Source organism: Vanellus vanellus (genome assembly GCF_965231255.1).
Source record: "Vanellus vanellus genome assembly, chromosome: 6".
Taxonomy (NCBI): domain Eukaryota; kingdom Metazoa; phylum Chordata; class Aves; order Charadriiformes; family Charadriidae; genus Vanellus; species Vanellus vanellus.
Window position 1 is genome coordinate 28,423,187 of NC_138911.1, and position 19,327 is coordinate 28,442,513.

Sequence of the window (19,327 nt, forward strand, 5' to 3'; positions counted from 1 at the left end):
AAAGGAGCTTGTGTGTCCAGAAGTATGCCCTTTTTTCCATGTCGGTCTGATAAAATATAATGCGTTCTCCTGCAAGCCTTGCCTGCCAGTGAGAAAGGACTGATTTTTGCTTGTCAGACTTCACTACTTTCTGGTTCAGCTTTACATTGCGTGTGAGTGCCCTTTGCTTGTGTGAACCTTTTTTCTTCTGTTTCCTGATGTATGGTTTTTTGGAGCTTGTTTTTTGTTTTCTTCTGAGCTTCCTCGCAATCAATAACAGCTTGACTGTCTTCCTATGCAAACTGACAAACGTGTTTTGGATTAAGTGTGGTTTTGATACAAACATATTTACATGATCCTCTGAACAATTACCATGAAAATCCTACTCTGCTCGTAATGAATACTGCCTATACAGTGTCAAGTCAAGTATTTCTGTTTGCACATTAAATTTTTTTTTTTTTTTTGCATTTCTGCAACACCTATCACACATTGGCATTTTTATTACAATTGTTTAATATTTTCTAAGGCTCTGGTCATGATGTTTCTTTTTTTTAAAGTAAAGTTATGTCACTAGTTACTCTCATGACCCTGCATATATTTACTGATATAAGTCTGTGGGTGTGTAGTATAGATCTTTTAAAAGCTTCTTTCCTCTGCTTACATCCTGCCCCAACTCCAGATGAAGTACAATAGAGGATAGTGTTATCAAAAAAACCAACTAAATATGCCTTATTTTCTTGAATTTATTTCCTCTTGTATTTATTTCCTCTTGTATTTATTGGAAAACGGAAAGAAACCTTGAAGCTTTTTTCCCCAAAGCACCCCTGCATTTCGGCGTCAGTTTGGTTTATTCAGAGGTAATATGAGGGAAAATGTTACCTCAGCTGCGTCTTTCCTTTAATTGCCCCCCTACCTCAGAGCCCACAGAACCGGCTTCCTAATGTTGAAGCTCCCCTTCTGCTTCTTGTTCTGTGGAGATTACTTGAGAAAGAGCGTTATGTGAGGGTTTATTTTTATGGACTGGAATTTAAAAGGGTACGCGTTATGTGTATGAAACTTTAATTAGATTCTGTTTGCAAAGGCAGTGCAGCTTTAAGGTAGTTCTCTATTAAGTAGAGCCGGAGATCCCAGTATGAGTAAAGTTGCCAGACCTGAGGACACAAAGCAAGATGGCTTGCTGTAACAGCCTGTGTTTCAGTTGCTAGGTTTCTGTAATCTTTCAGCCTTTCTCAACAGCGCAACATGTGTTTCCTTTAAAAAAAGAAAAAAAAATAATAATCCATCAGTGTGAAACCACAGGGAGGAAAACTACTGTTTTGTGATTTACAGCTCTTAAGAGACCAGTGTGATAGGTGTATGTAGAGATACCCAAGAGAGACCTGCTGATGCTGTTTTTAGAAGTCTGTGCATTCTGAACTAATGCTTCCAAACGTATTCACAGCTGAACTGTCACTCAAGAAATGCTGAGTGAGGGCCAATGAAATAATACTTCTGAGTTTCACTAAGACTGTCTGATACCTCTGAGTGCAGGTTTAGCTGGTCAGACCGGTTTGTCGCATGAAATGTGTTCATCTGGCAATATATTGCTTGTTCTCTGCAAGTAGCAAGTCAAGCATATGGTCTCAAAAAGAACTTGAACTTCATTGTCTGATGAAAATGTATGGTAGTTTTTGTTTAATCCTTTTTACAAAAAAACTTATATTGCTGTTTAAACCTAATATGGGCCTGCAGAGGCACAGAAGAAATCTTGGTCTCCCTGTATAAATACACTTATTATATATGTTTAGTATTGCATAAAGAGGAATTACAAGAGAGGTTATTTTCTGTTTCTTACCTCTCTTTGACAAAGAACTCCTTGGAGTATTATACAAATTCATCAAAGGCTTCTTCAGAGTTCATTTGACATCTGTAGCATTTACAATGTGTCTTTAAAAGTTTGAACAAAATACTATTAACAAAAGTACGCCCCCCAAAAAAGCAAAATGCAGAGAGTTTTAGCCAGTTGCACTAGGACTCTTTTCCCACCATTTAAAATGGGATTCTCACGTTTGTATTTGTGATATCAACAGTCCCTTGGTCTTCAAGCATTATTACAACAACAGTATAAAAAGCCGCAGCAATTCTGTTCCAGGAGCCCTCCACCAGACTGCTTATTTCTATATGTGTTAGGTTAAAAGATCTATTCACCTACCTCGTGACCCCCCAAACCCCTCAAGAGATCTTCTTTATTGATATAATAAAAAAAGGAAAGTACTTGCATTATTTTTGACAGGTCTTCTGTAAAAAGAGAATGATGAGCCAGTGTTGAGCGAAATATTTCCTTCTGAGATATTTTTAAGAGGTGTTGGGAAAAGAACAAACATTACCAAAAACTTCTGAAGAGGCACATTTCTCAGGTGATGAGTTAAAAAATGTCCCATCAACTGCAATGTTGCATTCTTCAGAGGTGAGCTTGGCCCACTTGTCAGGAAACAGTATTCCAAATGGTGTTAGCAGCAACGGCTGACTGCTCGAGGAAGCGAAAGCACCTCTGCAATGCTTTTATTCTGAAAGCAGTTTCAACACTCGATGCTTACAGTGAGGAATTTTGGAGCTTTCAGTTATGATTCTAGTATGTACTCCAAAAAAAGATGAGAGAGCAAGTTATAGAGGCATTAAGTAGAATTCATGTGTTACATAAATTCAAAATTCTTTTTTACAGAAGTAAGAGCTAAGTGTGGAACAAAAATGTGGTTCTGCCTTCCTTCACAGTGCTATCCTGACTGTCCTGACAAATTTTAATCCCAGCTCAAACAAGATTTCATTGCATTACAGCATTGAGCAACTATAGATGGATTTTTACAGAACAAGAGCTATGGACGCTTTAGATAATTTTATTCAATGTCCTAATCATGTTTGTTTCAAATTTATTAGGTTTGAGAGTGAACATCATCTTTAGTAGCGAAATTATATCTGACAAAATTCATCTTACATCTTAGTTGATATCAAGTGCATCCCAACAACAGCGTTCGTTGTTCATCGTGAAGAAATTATTGTTACAAATGTACTTGTGTTTGCCCTTTGAGCAAGCCTGTCTTAGAGGGAAGAACTAACTGTCCTCTGACTACTCAGCTTTCCCGAGGCAACCTCAGCAGCTTAACAGTTTTGGAATTACTGTGTTCGGTCACATCTACAAATTCTGAATTTATGTCATGTATTACAGGCTTAGATGGTACAAGTTAAATTGCGTTAAAGACTGAATTGGCATCTTTAGATTAAATTTCAGAAAACTGGGGAAAGGAGGTCCAAAATCTATTAGAAAATCACTTAAACGTAGAAAGTGGTTCTTATGCTAAGAGCGTCTAATGATCACTCTGAAAACCAAATCTTGGGTTCAGTAGCAGTGTTTACCTCTCTGTTATAAGAGAAGAGCTACCCCCGTTTCCTTTGTACTGGAGGGGGTCTTTGACAACATTCACCAGAACTCTGAAATAAAATTCCTGTACCATTCTGAACAAGGGCGGTGCTGGATTCATCACTTGGCTTGTAGCACAAACAGATTTTGTTTTAGACACTTCAAAGTTACCAAGACTTAGAAAACAGCAGATCATTTCAAAATATTAGCTGAAGGTTGGGAAACTTACCATAGAAGAGAAGTAAGTTATATTTATTTATGGAGATGCACACAGATGCGAGTATCACAATACGTTAAACAACAGGAGAGGGATGGGAAAGGATAATGGAGGTAATAGCAAACGGAATATCACCATCACTCACTTATATAGGCCAGTTCCGTATGCAACTTTATGTTGTGAAGTCATTTGAAACAGTTAAAAATTCCGAGGGGTAGTATAAAATGTCATTTGAAAGTGCAGATTTTGCAGTGTTTCATTTATTTTTTAAATAATTTGGATGCTGTTCCAGATTGTTTATAATCCCTCCTTCCAAATTTGTTTCCCTTTTATCTGTGTAAGCATGTGCCGACACTGTTGCTCAGTATACACAAATGCTAATCTACCTTCATGCACATGGAAAATAGCATTCCTGGCTCAGAGTTTAAAACTCCCGTAGAATACATTATTAATCGAAGAAGTCTCTCTTTTCAGAAAAGCCTATCATTTATGTGGTCACCATTGAGAAGGTTATAGATAAATATAATGTTGTTTGTTAACAGTGCGGTCTTCAGAACATACAACAAAACAACCCCAGATACTGAAAGCGCATTAAAAAAAAAAGATTTAAATTTCAAAAGTAATTTTCCTTCTCTGTACTCTGGTTGCATACACTAACATGATCTAATTATAATGTAACGACAACTTCTTTTCTGTTGCCCTGCATGCTTTAATGCTCTAAATGCGTTTCTCTTGGCAGGTCTCTGCAGTGAGGTGAAAGCAGGGTACCTATTCACTTCCCTGTAGTGAATAATTCCCTATTTCTGCACTTGGCTTTCAAATGCTAGATCGTGTATTTATGAAGTTCAAGGAGTAGAGTTGTGAGGGTAGGTAGGGTGAGGCTGGTGTCCATCTGCGTATAATCTAGCCGAATATGACTGCGGCCGAGTAACAGAGCTTCAGCCCAGCTTCTGCTAAGTCTGCAGTGCTGAAGTGTTCTGTTCGTTACACGTGCTGGTCTTGCAGACTCTGCTGAGCCTTATCAAACACAGCCAGTTGGTGCTGCTGGTATGAAAGCACAGGGGAGCTCTCATGTGGAAGGTTAATGGAGTGTAATTAGAAAGAAAAATGAACTGCTCAAGCACTCTATCTCACTCTACCTGCACTGAGAGTGACAAGTGCTCTGATCTTTTATAAACCCTAGAGCAGAGGTTTAACAGTCTAAAATTATGACAGTATAACTGTCAAACAAGCAAGCGCTCTGTGAAGAAGTAGTATGAACTTATGGATAGGAATGTTTACATTCCCTTATGTGGTCTCTGTTAGTGCTTTTTTTCATGCTGGATATTTTCCATATTGATATAACAGGTCTGAAATGCGTTTTCCTGCGAGGTGTCCATCAAAGCCAGAAAGATCATTGTGTTCCATGTGTGGCTTCTTCATGTCTGCGCCTCATGTAGCTGTTGCCTTGTAGGATGAAGTGATGACACCTTCCTAAGGCATTTTGATACCAAGGAATTAAGCTTCCATAGAGAAGAGTTCTGGTAGGAGCAAGAACAGCTACTGGGGTTTATACCCCAAGGAGTAACTGAAATTTGATATTAGATACTAATGCCCGATCCTGTTAATTAAATTATGTACTATGTATATCTGTTGAAAAATATCATGTTCATAAAATGTCTTTTTTTTCATCTAGTGCACAGATTATTTTTTTTTTTTTCGTTAAAAGAATACTGGTAAACTTCAGTTGTGAAACTGCATCTAGGAAGTAGAGGGAAGAAACTACACACCAAATCCAAAAAGGACAAGGAGATCAACAATTTTAACTTCCTGCATGTTAGAGGCCATTGTATTCTACCCCGGTACTCCTGCGTGACGTCTTCTGACTTCAAGGAGACTAGGACAGTTTGGTTATCAGGGTACTAAGCTTTTGTCTTCCACGTCTTTGTGTTCCAGAAAACAGGTGGCGGACTGAGCTGCCAGTTATTGTGAAGGCCCTTGCAATGTCAGCAGGTTGATTAGGGGAAGTTTGCCCAGCTAATCCTAGCAGGCAGTCCACATCCTGCATTGCAGTGGAAGGGGAAAAAAAAACAACATCCCAGCAAGTCTGACCTGAAGAATTTTTTTTCCCATTCCAGGTCTAAAATCAATAAGAATTTAAATATGTAAAAAAGGCATCAAAGGAAGAAGATAAGCTTACTTTGCTTAGCTTCTTTTCTCTAGCTGTGGCCAACATCTTGTGTTTCAGAGGAAGGTGAGAAAACAACCTTGAGTATATCTAGTTGTTTGTGCCTCTGGACATGTTCGTATTCGGAAGAGTGAGGCTGTCTTTGTGCGGAGTTCAGTGCTGGTGAAGCGTGCTGGCACTCGCACTCTCCTGGGTAAGGGACGGGAATGAGCAGAGGCTTCCCGTGTTCCAGGGCCCTCTCCCCCTCAAGTGTACTGTACAATCTCCTCCAAAACTTAGACTAAGCATTTCCTTTAGAAAGCTGTGTAACCTTCCCCTAAAGACTTCAAACCGTGGTAGGCCATAACTTCTCATTTTAGACTGTTCTGGCATTTAACCATCTCTGCATCTTATTTCAAGGTTGAATTTGTCTGCCTTCAACTTGCAGCCACAGAATCATCATTTTACATTTCTCAGAGAAACTAAAAACCCTCCCATCATCAAATTTTGTTTTCCATGTATAAACGTCTATACTCAGTGAGAAGTGTCCTCTCAATAAACTGGATGTGCTGGGCCCCAGTAAGACTCACATTGCACAGCGTTGTTTGTTGGGTCCTTGGCTATGTTTGTGGTTTGCCTTTGAACTGTCTCCAGTAGCTCTGCATCCCTCGTGAAAAAGGTAGCGTTCCATTCTCTTGGAAAAATGCCAGTTCTTGGGTATTTTTAAGAGAGGTAGAAGTTCACCAAGTCTTCGGTTGTTGAGTAGTTTCAGCCTTACTTAGTGAGGCACTTTTTGCGCTGACATAAATAAACACGGGGACAAAGTCCCCTCTCCCTTTGCCATTTAAATGGGGAGGCTAAGGAAGAACCATTGCTTTATTTTGCAGAGAGTCACTGTTGATTGATCCACAAACCTTGATACAATTGAAGAACAGCAATTTGAGTCTTCTGCAGTGATTTAATTTGATGTCTTCTCTGTGAAGCAGGCATTTTTCTTTTGACCGTGCTTGTTTAAGTAAAGAGAATAGTACAGCAGGTATATTTAACTGGACAGAACATCTGTATTTGATATACTGTTCAAAAGACTAGGAAGAAGAAAAAATCTCTCATTTACTTGAGGTGAGACTATGACTCTTTGCTCTGATAACTCATTCTGCCTATGAAGTAGAGATCAACAATGAATTTCTATGCGATGTTGTTAGTGACAGGTTTTAATTGAATTGGCACTAAACAGTATTTGGTTGATGACATCGATAGGGAAAAAGCCTGTCTGCTGCTGTTAGTTTGTGATGTTTGTAAAGCAACCGTGGAAATGAAATATTAGATGCTGTTAACAACATCAGAGTAATCAACAGGTGGTTGTACAATATAGTTGGAGCATCCAGACCTTTCTGTTCACAAAAGAACAAGTTTGCATTCTGTGGTGAAGTAGAACTAGTCGTCTTACTTGATACTTCCGATCATGCATGTAGCACGTGAGCATGAACTGTGTGTGTTTCCTCTCATGAGGAGGAGAGGAGGCGTGATTCAGTTGTGGGAATAGCTGTAGGATGTACAAGAATCCTGCTGAAGCTGATTCATTTTTATTCAAGGGACCGTGTTACTGTACAATACTACACTGTAAAATTACTTGACGACTATCCTTTCCACTTGGGTTATTAAAAATTTGAGGAGATATCAGATTTGAAAGTAGACTTTTATTTAAGTTGATAATTTGTGAAACATGAAATAAGTTTACTAATTTAAATGACCCTACTGTTCTTGCTTAGTTCAGACAAATTCAGTTTAAAGGATGCCACATTATGAGGTAAATCAGAGGTGGGAGAAGAGAAGCAGCAGGACTTCCCTGGCAGAGGTGTTTTGCTTAGACAACTGGCTACTGTGTATAGATGCGAATGGCTTTCCCATGAGGGTGAGTGTTCCTCTGGGCTCTCCTGCATAGGAATAATAATCCACAGGGGGTTTTTGTGCTGAGATTTTATATCCCAAGGTTTGGTCCATGGCAGATTTTACAAGACCGCATTATACACTTCTGGAAAACTAGGTTCAGTCAGAGATCATAGTTACATACTTTATGTTGAAGTACAAAAGAACCTTTGTTTCGTTTCTGTGCGGTCTAGGTGGCTTTTTTTTCTAAGATTTTTTTTTTTCCCCCAAAACAGACAAATGGAGGTAGAACAACACAGAGATAGGCAAGATAAAATTAAAATGAACACCTTTTCCATGGTAGTCAGCAGTTTAATTTTTTCATCAGTTTTTTCACATTGAGGTGATCCCCACATCCTTTTACCAGTTTGTATTTGTCTTCAGAAGTATTTCTGGGGTGCAGAAAAACCTAAACCAAAACAAACCTTGTCAAATTAAAAAAAAAAATAATTTAATTCCTTTCATTCCATTCCTCCTTAATTACGTGCAAAGTACTGCTCTTAACTGTTTCTCCTGTTCTGTTTTGCCTGTTGTCATACACTTAATTCTCCATTCATTAATTGCTTCATTGTTTAATTATTGTAGCTGTTCTTGCAAGTTTCTTTCTGTTAACTTAAGTACTGGAGTAAGACAGTAGATATTACATTTGTTTAATATATAAGCTGCAGGAAAACATTGTATGTGTGCTGCTCCTACTAGTTCAGTCTCTGTTCTCTACTTTGTGCAAGAGTAAAAATTCTAAAACGAGAAGACAGTGATGCATAAGGCATTTCACGGTACAACATTCCCTTCTAAAAATTAATTGGTCTTGTGGTGCTGCAAATGGTAAAAGACACGGTACTGAAAATAAAGCAATCAAGAAGTCACATAAAGCAGAATGGCACAGCAGCTATTTTTGGTCATTTTCATTTATAATTCTAGCTATATTTTAAAATAAAATAAAAAAATGATAAGCATTCTCCCCCGTTAAGAATGAAGGAATTAGCACTATTTTCAGAACTTACATAATTCACTTCTGAATGATTTCTAGCAACTTCAAGTAGTGTTTTTATATCATAAATGAAAAATCCCACATCCGTCTGTGAAGTATGTATGTTCATGTGTGAACTGTGTGTTTGTTTCAGAATCACACCTGTAGTAATTATTTTAAATAGTCTAAAATATAAGGAAGTATAGTAAGTTTACCAGCATTTTTAATGACAAAAATACTTTTCACATCATGCCAGTGCTATGTAACAAAATTTATCTGACAAAACGTCAAAGTAGATTTTTACAGAACAAAGATTTATTTACATTCCATTTTACACAAGGTACCCTATGCTGTATTCATAATTGTATGAAAAATATTAAGACTGCAGAACAAGCTCATGAATTCAGAACATACCAAAATTAACTGTGCTGTCTTGGTCCAAGTCTAGTGCTCATCGCTATTGTAAGCGTATTGCTCAATTTATCCCATAGGACCATCATGGTAGAGGGAGGAGAAGCATTCAGTTCCCCTAACGTGCTCCACAACCCCTTTTAGACAAGCAGAAGAAGTCCTTGTACCTTTGTGCAGCCTTTAGCCAGGTTTTCTGTGGGCTGAATGCAGCACATGCTCTTTGGGACAGTTACTGGAGTGTTGGCAGTGCAGCCGTTGACTGGGTATGGGTAAGATATCTGTGTATTTAACAAAAGCTTAAAAAAAAAAGTGGATTTTAAACTATAATAAGAAACAGTGCACATTTCAGTAAACAAGCCCGGTAAAGCATTAAAGTATGAGGTGGACAGGGTCTCCCAGTCCCACTGGTACATTCCCATTCAACACACAAGCACCTCTGCCCCGAATGAGTCTTTCCCAACTGAAAGATACAGGTGCCATTTTAATCACCTTCAAGAAGTGGGAAGTTGTACCACGTTTTTTTTCTTTCTAATTTAGCTGGTTTAGATTTTTTTTTTTTTTTTTTGATTAAAAAGGTCTGGGTATGAGTGAAGGACAGCCAGAAATGCAAAATTCCATAAGAATAAAGGATAACCACAGAAATAGCTGAAAATATTTCGGTAGTCATTTGATTAATCTTTCAGTGGAATTAAATTCAAGTTGCTTTATACAACGTTGGTTTTTTTTTTTTTCTCACTGGTGTAGATTCTGCATCATCAATTTCTATAATTGGATTTGACTATTTTAAATTTTGGATACTATCTAAAAGCAGTAGATTGGGTGTACAATTATTATCCTTGCTTGTAATCTTTCCACTCCTGAATTCCTCTCCCAAAATGCACCCTTTTTGCAGGTTAAAGGCTACCTATGCCATGGCTCCAAAATCTTTTAGCTTCTTGCTGCCACAGAAGTTTCAGTATCTCTCTTGTTTTGTCAAAAAGCAGCGGTACTTCACTTCTCTTTGGGTAGCGGCAGGGGATGGGGCTGGCAAGGAGAGGGGAGGGAGGCTGGAAAGGAAGATTGCAGAGCAATGAAATTCCCTCCATCCCACTCCCAGGTTGGAGCTTATTTGAAATCAGTACTTTCTGTCAACCATTTCAGTCTCAGCAGTTGGCAACTTTTATATCTCGGAGAACACGTCTTGGTCGTTGGAGGGAACAGGTAACAGGGGACCCGTAATAGCTGACTTCCTGGGACTGGTGGAGCAGGAGAGCGGGTCACTAACAGGCAGTTGAGCAATTCAAACCACACCAGCTTTGTTTTTGTGATATAAAAGGTATGCATTGCAAAGTTGTTTAGTACTTTACTCTCATTTTCAGAAGATTTTTACGTTTTAGTTTTTATTGATGTTTTGAAGTTTAAAAACAGACCTTCCTTTAGATATGTATGCTTTTCTGAATGTGTTTCTTGGATGAAGAGGAAAATGTGTCACCAAATACAGCAGGGGATCTAGTATTTAAAAAATTGCTGTACTCAGATAACTATTTTGTTACTGTTTGATTGATTAAAATGGAAATAATGCTTAGCTAATAATGTTATACTTAAACCTTACTAAGCTTTTAAGTTTGCACCAAGAACTTGCGTTACCTTACAGCAACATATTAATGATAGTTTTTTATACTAGCACAGAGAAGACACCTTTTGGCACAGATCTATGGCCAACAGGATGTAGAGGCAGTTTTTTCTGCTTAATCAAACCAAAATGATCTTCTAATGCTGTGTTAGGATCTGGCCTGTGGCATGAATGAGAAAGTGGTGTCGCTGAATGTCACAATATTGATTACGATTATTACCTTTAAGAAAGGGTCATGTAAGATGTCTGGGGTCTGTGAACTCAGTGGTGTGAATTAGAGATTATGAATGAGATTAGCAAGGAAAGTGTCAAGACGGCAAGAACTATGAGATTATGTAGTATGCTTGCGGGGCACCATTCGACAAATAGGTTTTGAAGTAGTCTGATAGTAGCCTTTGCAGAGGGCTAGCAGTTACTTTTTAGGGTAGAATACAGTTTGGAAGAAACGATGTGATTCTTAATGTCTTTCCCATCCTAGATGTAAAGAGAGGATTGGCATTCGGCTTTGAGGACAATTCAATAAACTTGAAAGACAGATGCTTTTCATATGTTTGTAGTGTTGCAGGAAAATAAACTATTTTTGGAATATGGGGAGGGTTAGAGCTTTCTGACGTGCAGAAGACTATTGTATCTGTGATGATGTGTTTATGACTGAGTTAATCTCAATTTAAAACTTTGAATGTGTCAGTAAAAATTTAATTAAATTAAATATTCTTAAATAAGAGTGAGTGGGAAGGAAAAATGGCAATGATTGCATCTGAAAAATAGGGAGTATTTCTTAAGAGTTCTGTGGTACTTTTAAATAACCTCAATCTTACTGGCACTCAATCTCTAAGACACATAGCTAGCACTTTATACCAGCTTTGACAAATTTCAGTCATACAGATTGTACTTTTCTGCAACACAAACCGCCTTGAAAATTGATTAAGAGCAGGTAAATATCCGAAGAACAATTTGAAAATACAGTTTTCATGAAGTATCAAGTCTGACAGTAGACAAGAGTTTCTTTCGCACTGCCCTTCTGTTTAATCCCCAGCAAAGCGAGGCTCTGCTGACACTGCCGCAGACAGACGCGTTCCGGGGCTCTTGCGCGGCTGCGGAGCAGCAGTTCCTGCGGGACGCCGTGGAGGAGCCGTGCGGTGTCAGAGGGACGGCGTGGGTTGAGGCCGTGCAGAGGAGGATGCAGCAGAGGGCAGTGCTGGAAACAGGCGTAGATCTGCTCTTAGTTCCTGTGTAGGTGCCACCCTGAGAGTCTCGCCTGCTTTTGCTAATTAAGCTAAGTAATTTTGGAATATGTTGTTCAGAGTCCCGCTTGATCAGTACTAACAAACAGATAATCCCAGCAGTCTTGCAGATTTCTGTAGTTTCAGGGTGGCATTTTTACTGACAGTTGGTAGAAGCAGCTTAATAAACTGCGTAAGCGATTGGCATGCACTGCAAACTTCAGTTTTACTCTCTGAATCTTAAAAGCATTAGATGCTTCTTCCAATTTAATATCTGCATAATGGATATGGATGGCAGGATATGCCGCTGCCAGGCAGCTCTCAGCAGCCTCTAACTGGCGAGCGTAGACTTCCAGAGCAACGGCGCTTTTCCACTCACGTTATCCATCTTGTGCCAAATATGCTGAGCTTCAGTTTTTGCACAAGGCACTAATAAAAGTTGTGCTTTGGTCCTGTTTTTCCCCAGCTCTGCACGCCGTGGTTCGGGCCTGGGGGTGGAACAGGCGGCGTGTGAATGCGATGTGACTCACCTCACTCCTGCTCCCCTGCTCCCATCCTCGCTGGCTCTCCCCCTGCTGTAGCAGTATGGCAGAGGAGTCCTCCAGCCTGCCTCTCCCTCTCCTCTCTCTCTCTCTCTAAGTTTTTTTTTTTTTTTTTTTTTTTTAAATCCTTTCACTAATGTTCCTCCCATTGTAAAGAACAAGATGGAAATAAATTCTTTGGCCGTTGGTGCTGATTTCCTCCAGTTAGGGAATCAGTAGAAGAGCGCCATTATCACTGAATTTCATACAGGCAGCTGTGGAAGACAAAAACTCCCTTCCTGTTCATGCCGGGTACGGTAATTCTTTAGCCTCCTGTGCAGTGTATGTTCAGTCCATTTTTTGGCAGGTAATCCGCAGGCATGTTGCATTATTTCCTCTCCTACTTTGCTTCGTTCTTCTCTCCTCCCCCTCGGGTTACTCTCTGGAAATGTTTTTTTCAGCTCTCATATCTGCTTGCTGACATGGCACTTTGGTTTGCATGTTAACGTGGTTGATCTTTTCAGAAAGCAATTTTAAATGATTGTTCAGTTATTATGTGTACGAATGAGCTGATAGACACAGGCCATTTAAAACTATGTAAAATATCTGAATTAGAAAAATGCCTTCTACACTCCTATTATTTCCTTCTTGTTCTAGAAGGGAACAAACAATTTGAAGCTTTTAGGCTTTGACAGCTTTCAGCACTTTTCTGGATGCAGTGTAAAATAGTTCCTTCACGCTGCTGTCCATTACCAACTCACTGAATTTTTGGTGATGCTGGGCCTGTTTTTCTCTTGTTGTCGGAGCTGAGTGTGCATCCCCAGCCACAGCGGTGGGTTTTGTAGAAGCCGGGCAGTCCTCTTTCTGTACACCTCTGAGTTGCTGAATTCACTCTTTTGCAAAAAGATCAGTCATGTGAGCTCACACGTTTCAACCTTATGAAATAGAGGTTAGGTTTTTGTTGATGGTGTGTTTTATTTGGGACCTTGCACCTTTTGTTATCTTCTTCACATTCAGTGTGTGAGGCACAGCGCAGTTTTAACTCATCATAAGCAAGATACTCAGAATCAGAAATCTACGGTATGTCCACAAGAACTGTGCAGAGAACAGATATTTTGTTAGCTCAGAATTTCATAATAATGTGTGAAAGAAATTTGAGGGTAAAAATTGTTTCAGTTGGTTGTAAATAGCTGGATTTTGCTTGGTTGGTTTTTTTTGTTCCACCCCTCTGTTTCATACGGTGTCTTAATGTTTCAAAACAAAAATCTAAACATCTGATATTGTCAGAAATTTGTTTTCTTTTCCTTTCTGTGTAAGTGGAACTACTTGGGGCAGCCCACTCTGTCACTGCCTGGCTCTGGTAGAGGTTTTCTGACCACTTCTGGTTCCGTTGGAGCTTTCTCAGCTGAGCCCCTACCACGTCTGTTGGCTTCATTGTCCTCTTCCAAAGCCAACCTTGTCATATAACTGTTTTTGAGTACATGTATTGTCTTGATCAAGGGTGCTTAAGTATATATCTACATCTTCTTAAAGCTGTCCTAATTTAGGGGTGGTTGGAGTGTAGGAAAAGATGTCTGTTTATATCATGCCTGCAAAAGGTAAAAAAAGTCTCATAGTGTTTTCATGCTTGTCCACATTAAAGTATGATATGAACATAAATTGTAAGCCCTTATTACCCATGTGGTGACGTGGTATCATATCCTGCAGGTCACCTGTCTGCTCTTAAATCTGTTGAGTTACCGTCTAAAGATATACAATGACTAGCAGGAGAAGAAACTTATTTTTTAAATATTTTCAAATTTCCAAAAGCTATAATGCAATAGGAAGCCTTTAAGCTGGGAGAAATAAGTCTGCAGTTTCCTTCCCATGTAGGTAGCCCTATCTGATTTTCCTTCAGGTGACAATAATATTGAGCAGAACACCACACATCTATGCCCTTCCTGTTCCCCACTTTGCACTCAAACTGGCTGTCTCTCCACTCAGTTTTGATGCTTGGTACAAAATGGCATCCCCGTTGCCTTGTAGTCAGCCCTGAGGCTTCAACCTGAAGCCTTTTTTCATCACTGTGTAGGAACGGTACATGGTTGAAGGAGTCAAAAACTTTGGAATCTGAACGCTAACAAGTCTCAAGTGAATACATGTTAATTAGGTCTGGCAGTGGTTTGGGAATAGGCTGAATTTGGATGGGTGGGTTTCTGCAAGGTCACCCTGCTGGGCAGCAGCACTCTTCTGTGGCCTGTTTTGACGCTCTGCCCATTAGATAACACCAATATTTAAAATTCCAAAATGAGAAATCCCACGAAGCTTCTGAGCTGTTCTTTATTTACATGACATAAATGTAACTTTAGGTGTTAGTATCTTCTCTAATGTGTGCAGCTAAATAACTGTCATTGTTTCTGTTTATGTTTTTGTCTATCTGGTAGAAAAGAGTGGTGGAACAGCTTCGAAAGAATTTGATAGTGAAACAGGAACAGCCAGACAGTAAGTTTCAGATACAGCCATTGGCACAGTCAGAAAACAAACTACAGACACCACAGCCGCAACCACTACAACAGCTACAGCAACACCATCATCAACAGCAGCAGCAATCTACTGCACCCTCTCCAAACGTGATTGGATCACAGGTAAAAATCCCTACAATAATTCTTTTCCTTGCTGAAAGTGAAGTTCACTGTGACAAAAAAAAAACAAAACAAAACCCACAAAGAAAGATGCAGAGAGAAAATTAGAAACTTTCACTGACACCCATTAGTGTACCAATATGAATTTCTCTCACATGCGCATATGAGTTGTGTGTCTTTTTTCAGCAATAACCTATCTAAGGAAAAAAAAAAAGTAGTTTAAAAGTCAGATCATAACCTCACAGAAAAGAAGAGTGGCAGTATCACATTTCTTAAAAATAAATGAAAGTTTAGCAAATGAACCTATCTTTTCCATCGATACATGAATCATTGTCCATACTAAGTAGATCTCAAGAAACAGTAAAGTCTTTACATGCACTGTATGAGGTGTATTATTAAAATAATTTATTTTTAAAAGATTAACGGAGTGCTGACTGTATCTATGAACAAAATGTAAGAAAACAGTTCCCTCTTCTTTCTGCTTGGCTCTTTTTAAACAGAGGTAATTTGTATCAAATAATACGTATCTGAGTCTTCAAGGATTAGTCTAAAAGTATACAATGGTAATTGCAAAGCTTGAACTTCAGAAAGTAGTGTCTTTATTGGGAAGGTACACTGAATTTAAGTATAGTATAGGGTTGGAAACATAATCCCAGAACTCAGCAGAGAAAGTCATCTGCTATAACTGAGAGGGGAATTCCAAGCTGATTCAACATCTCTCCTGTTCAAATATTTAGAATCCCCAAAGTATGCTAATAAAACAGCAAGAAAATGCAGGGAGGTGTTTTGTAAAAAGAAGTGTATTTTTTCCCATTGATACAATCTCAGCAGCCCATGTTTACCAGGATAGGTAGATGGCAGAATTCACCCATGAAGTTTACTTTATGCATATTGCAGTGAATCACAACCATACCCTTGATTGTGCTTCTTGCTTGGCTTTTCCTGGAAATAGAGGGCAGGGGAATGATTGGGCTGTTAATTTTCTCATTAACTCAACAAGTTGTTTTGGACACTCTCTAAAAATGTATTTGAGAGACTTAGATAATTGTATTTTTGGTAAAAGAATATTGAAGTAATGAAACAAACTTAACTATGGAAAAGGCATTTTTGAGCAGCAAGTTTTAGACCAGAGCTAAAATGGAAAAAATAAGTAAATATTACTGTGTCCTAAAATATTTACAGGCAAACAAGAGGTCGCTATTTGCTGTATTAATGGTCTTTGTTTTTCAGTCAGGAAACATGACTGCGAAAGCAGTTTCATGTGTTTCTCTGTATTCCACACTTTGCATTCATGCATTAACTTCCAGGTCATCTCCTGGGTTGTAAAAATTGAGGTTTTGTTTAAAGTTAAAGAGCCCTCTAGTGAAACAGTCAAAAAACTGCTACACCCTTCTGACTATCATCGATGCAATTGTACTTGGAAAGTAATTATAGACTGAAAGGCAGGTCATCCTCTCATTTGAATAAATAAGACAGTATTTATACTTAACACTTTTCTATTTTTATTTATATTGGTACAATTCTGAAGTAACCTTACTTGCTTCTGTACACATTTTGTATCTAAGGTTGTGCCTCTGTCCTGTTGCCCTTCAATCTCTTTCAGCAAAGAAAAGTCAAATATTTTCTCTCTAGAAAGTTTTTACTGCCTACTTTTGTAAATAATACATCTTTCAAGGCTGTGTCATTAAAGGGAATGCTTTCAATGGTTATTTTCAGAGTAAGTCAATTTAGGAATCAAGGTATATGTGCTGCCTTAACAGTGACATTTTAATATACTTAATATAGTCCAGTAAGAAGGGCTTTTGAAATTTTCATAAAGCAGGAAGCCTGCTAAAAGGTCATATTGTTGCAATGTTATTATGGGAAATAATGCAGTTTTACTATGAATGCCACTTCAGTATGAATTCACGCATTGAAAACTTTTTAGAAAATAGAAGGTAATTAATGCTCAGCACAGTAACAAAGATATTAAAGCTCTGTGCTCTGCTGACTGAAACTATACTCTTAGTACTTACAGACTTAACTAGGACCCCTTGATAGAGTCACCGTCTTGTATTACATGATCGATTACACTTTTCTTTAAAATGTTTATGGATGAATGTAATGCTTGTGAAAACGATACCATGTTCCATCTCATTTGAAAAGCTTGAATAATGTTACTGCATTAGGGGAACGGAGCTTCCTGCTTTGGAGAAGGTGCAGCAGAGGTCAATAAAAAACTTTGGAATCTCAGATAAAAAGTTAAGGGAATTGTTCATGAAAACTGTTCAGGAAAATTTAATTATGTCTGGATTTTCTATAAATGTATAAAATCGAAGCATGATTCATCCTTTGATTTGGCAATATACAGTGTTGGAATTTTTTTGTGCTTAATTAATAGTTTTCATAGTTTCATTTCATTTCATTAATAGTTTCATAGCATTATGAAATTAGAGGTGTGAAGCTAAACTGCGTTTTTGTTTAAGGAAATAATATTGGTGAAAATGCTGAAGAATCCAACTGGAAATACATTTATATTATTAGAAAGAAGAGAAAGGTCTTGTGTGATTAAAATCAAGCCGTCTTAATCAGGCATGTTCAGAACATAAAAAAGACTGCCTGATCCCTGGTCCTCCATTTTTTCCTGTTGTAGAGCCTAGCGCTGACATCAGGAGGGAATGGTGGTTGTTTAATACTAAGAGCATTTGCTCATGCTAATAACTGTTTTGAAGATGCAGTGCCATTGGTAGAATGGATTTTTTACCCCAAAGAGAAAATAAATAAGCTCACTTCCCATTCTGTTGAGTGTCACTTGTCATGAGTTTTCTGTGCACATTGTGTTCTGGTTTTATACGGAGACTTTCCTGCCTTGTCGCTTTTTGGATGAGATTCGTAGTTGTTCGTTTCCCTTAACATGTTAGAAGACAGTACATTTTAAAACAAAGCTATGAAATTATATTTGTTTTAACTTTGGAATTTGTGGGCATAGTATATTCAGGCATTTCAGATAAATGTTGGCATTAAGTGATTCCAAAGTGATTTGTTTTTTTAAAAAACAGGCCAAGAGCAATCATGGCGTCACGTATATGTTCCAAACCCAGCCCATTCCACAGAAGTTAAACTTAATTGCCTGCAGCTGGACAGACTAACAGCCAGCTCTTACAACTTCAGGATAGCCCTACTGATATTCCTAGGAAAGAAAGTTCAGGGCTAAATAACCGTATGTACGGCTAAAACTGAAATTTGAGATACACAAAATCAAAATACAGTTTTGTTCTTAAAGAAACCAATTTATGAATGTTTTTTCCCTCTTCCTCTGATTGTGAGGATCTCTTTATTTAAAGTTTCCATTTGAAAATTTGAGTTTTAATTGGTGAAAATCTGGTTTGCTAGTATGTTTCATAAACCTCCACCTTATAGGTTTGATTTTGAAAGTACGTGTTTGGAAGTAATATGAAACTAAAAGATCAAAAAATGCACATGCCACTACTAACACTTGATTGTCATTTCCTTGGGAATTTGTTTTGAATCAATCTGTAATGCTGCAGATGACTAAGACAGATCCAACAGGTACCTCAAATGAGAATCCTTTCTAGCTATCCAGTTTTCAGAAGGGTAAGATAATGTGCTTGTTGAATAGTAGGTAGATGGACTCAATGCTGCCTTTTCTTTCTCTTACTGTCTATTGTTTCTGACTAACCAACCCACGTCCTGTCTGATACGAAGTGTCTCTGTCTCTTACAGTGTATTTTCTGTTTCCCTTAGAAAACTGTAACTACAGCTTCTATGATCACCACTAAGACACTACCTCTCGTCTTGAAAGCAGCAACTGCGACCATGCCTGCCTCTGTTGTGGGTCAGAGACCTACCATTGCCATGGTTACTGCTATCAACAACAATCAGAAAGCAGTCCTCAGCACTGATGCGCAGAATGCACCAGTCAACCTCCAGACAACAAATAAGGTCACTGGGCCAGGACCTGAGGCAGTCCAAATAGTGGCAAAAAACACAGTAACTTTGGTAAGCGTTTCGTGTGTTTGCCCTGCAGATATGTGTGGGTTTAGTTTACAAGAGGGCTATTGGAAAAAAATAAGCAAACAGTCAAGTTTTTGCACAGAAAGGAGAATAGTAGGGACATGTCGTGAGTCTTCAATAGTTGACATTGTTAAAATGATAGTCTAAGAGAAAAGCTTTTACTGTCTACATGGGTCGTTATTACTGTTTTATAGAATTAAATCAGTACAATCATCACCTCTGTGTAAAGTTTCCCGTGTTAGTAATAGTTAGTCACAGGGAAGTGACGATTGTTTTGCCCCTACCTAATCTAT

At 38.4% G+C, this 19,327-nt stretch overlaps 1 protein-coding gene across 1 annotated transcript in view; it reads left to right on the forward strand.

Annotated features, from left to right (window-relative positions):
• The window catches only part of PHF21A (PHD finger protein 21A), a 122,439-nt gene that overhangs the window by 79,799 nt on the left and 23,313 nt on the right, over positions 1-19,327 (forward strand). The window contains exons 6-7 of the mRNA XM_082484870.1: positions 14,823-15,023; positions 18,765-19,019. Of these exons, the coding sequence (XP_082340996.1) occupies positions 14,823-15,023; positions 18,765-19,019 (456 nt within the window). The remainder of the gene's footprint in view (positions 1-14,822; positions 15,024-18,764; positions 19,020-19,327) is intronic.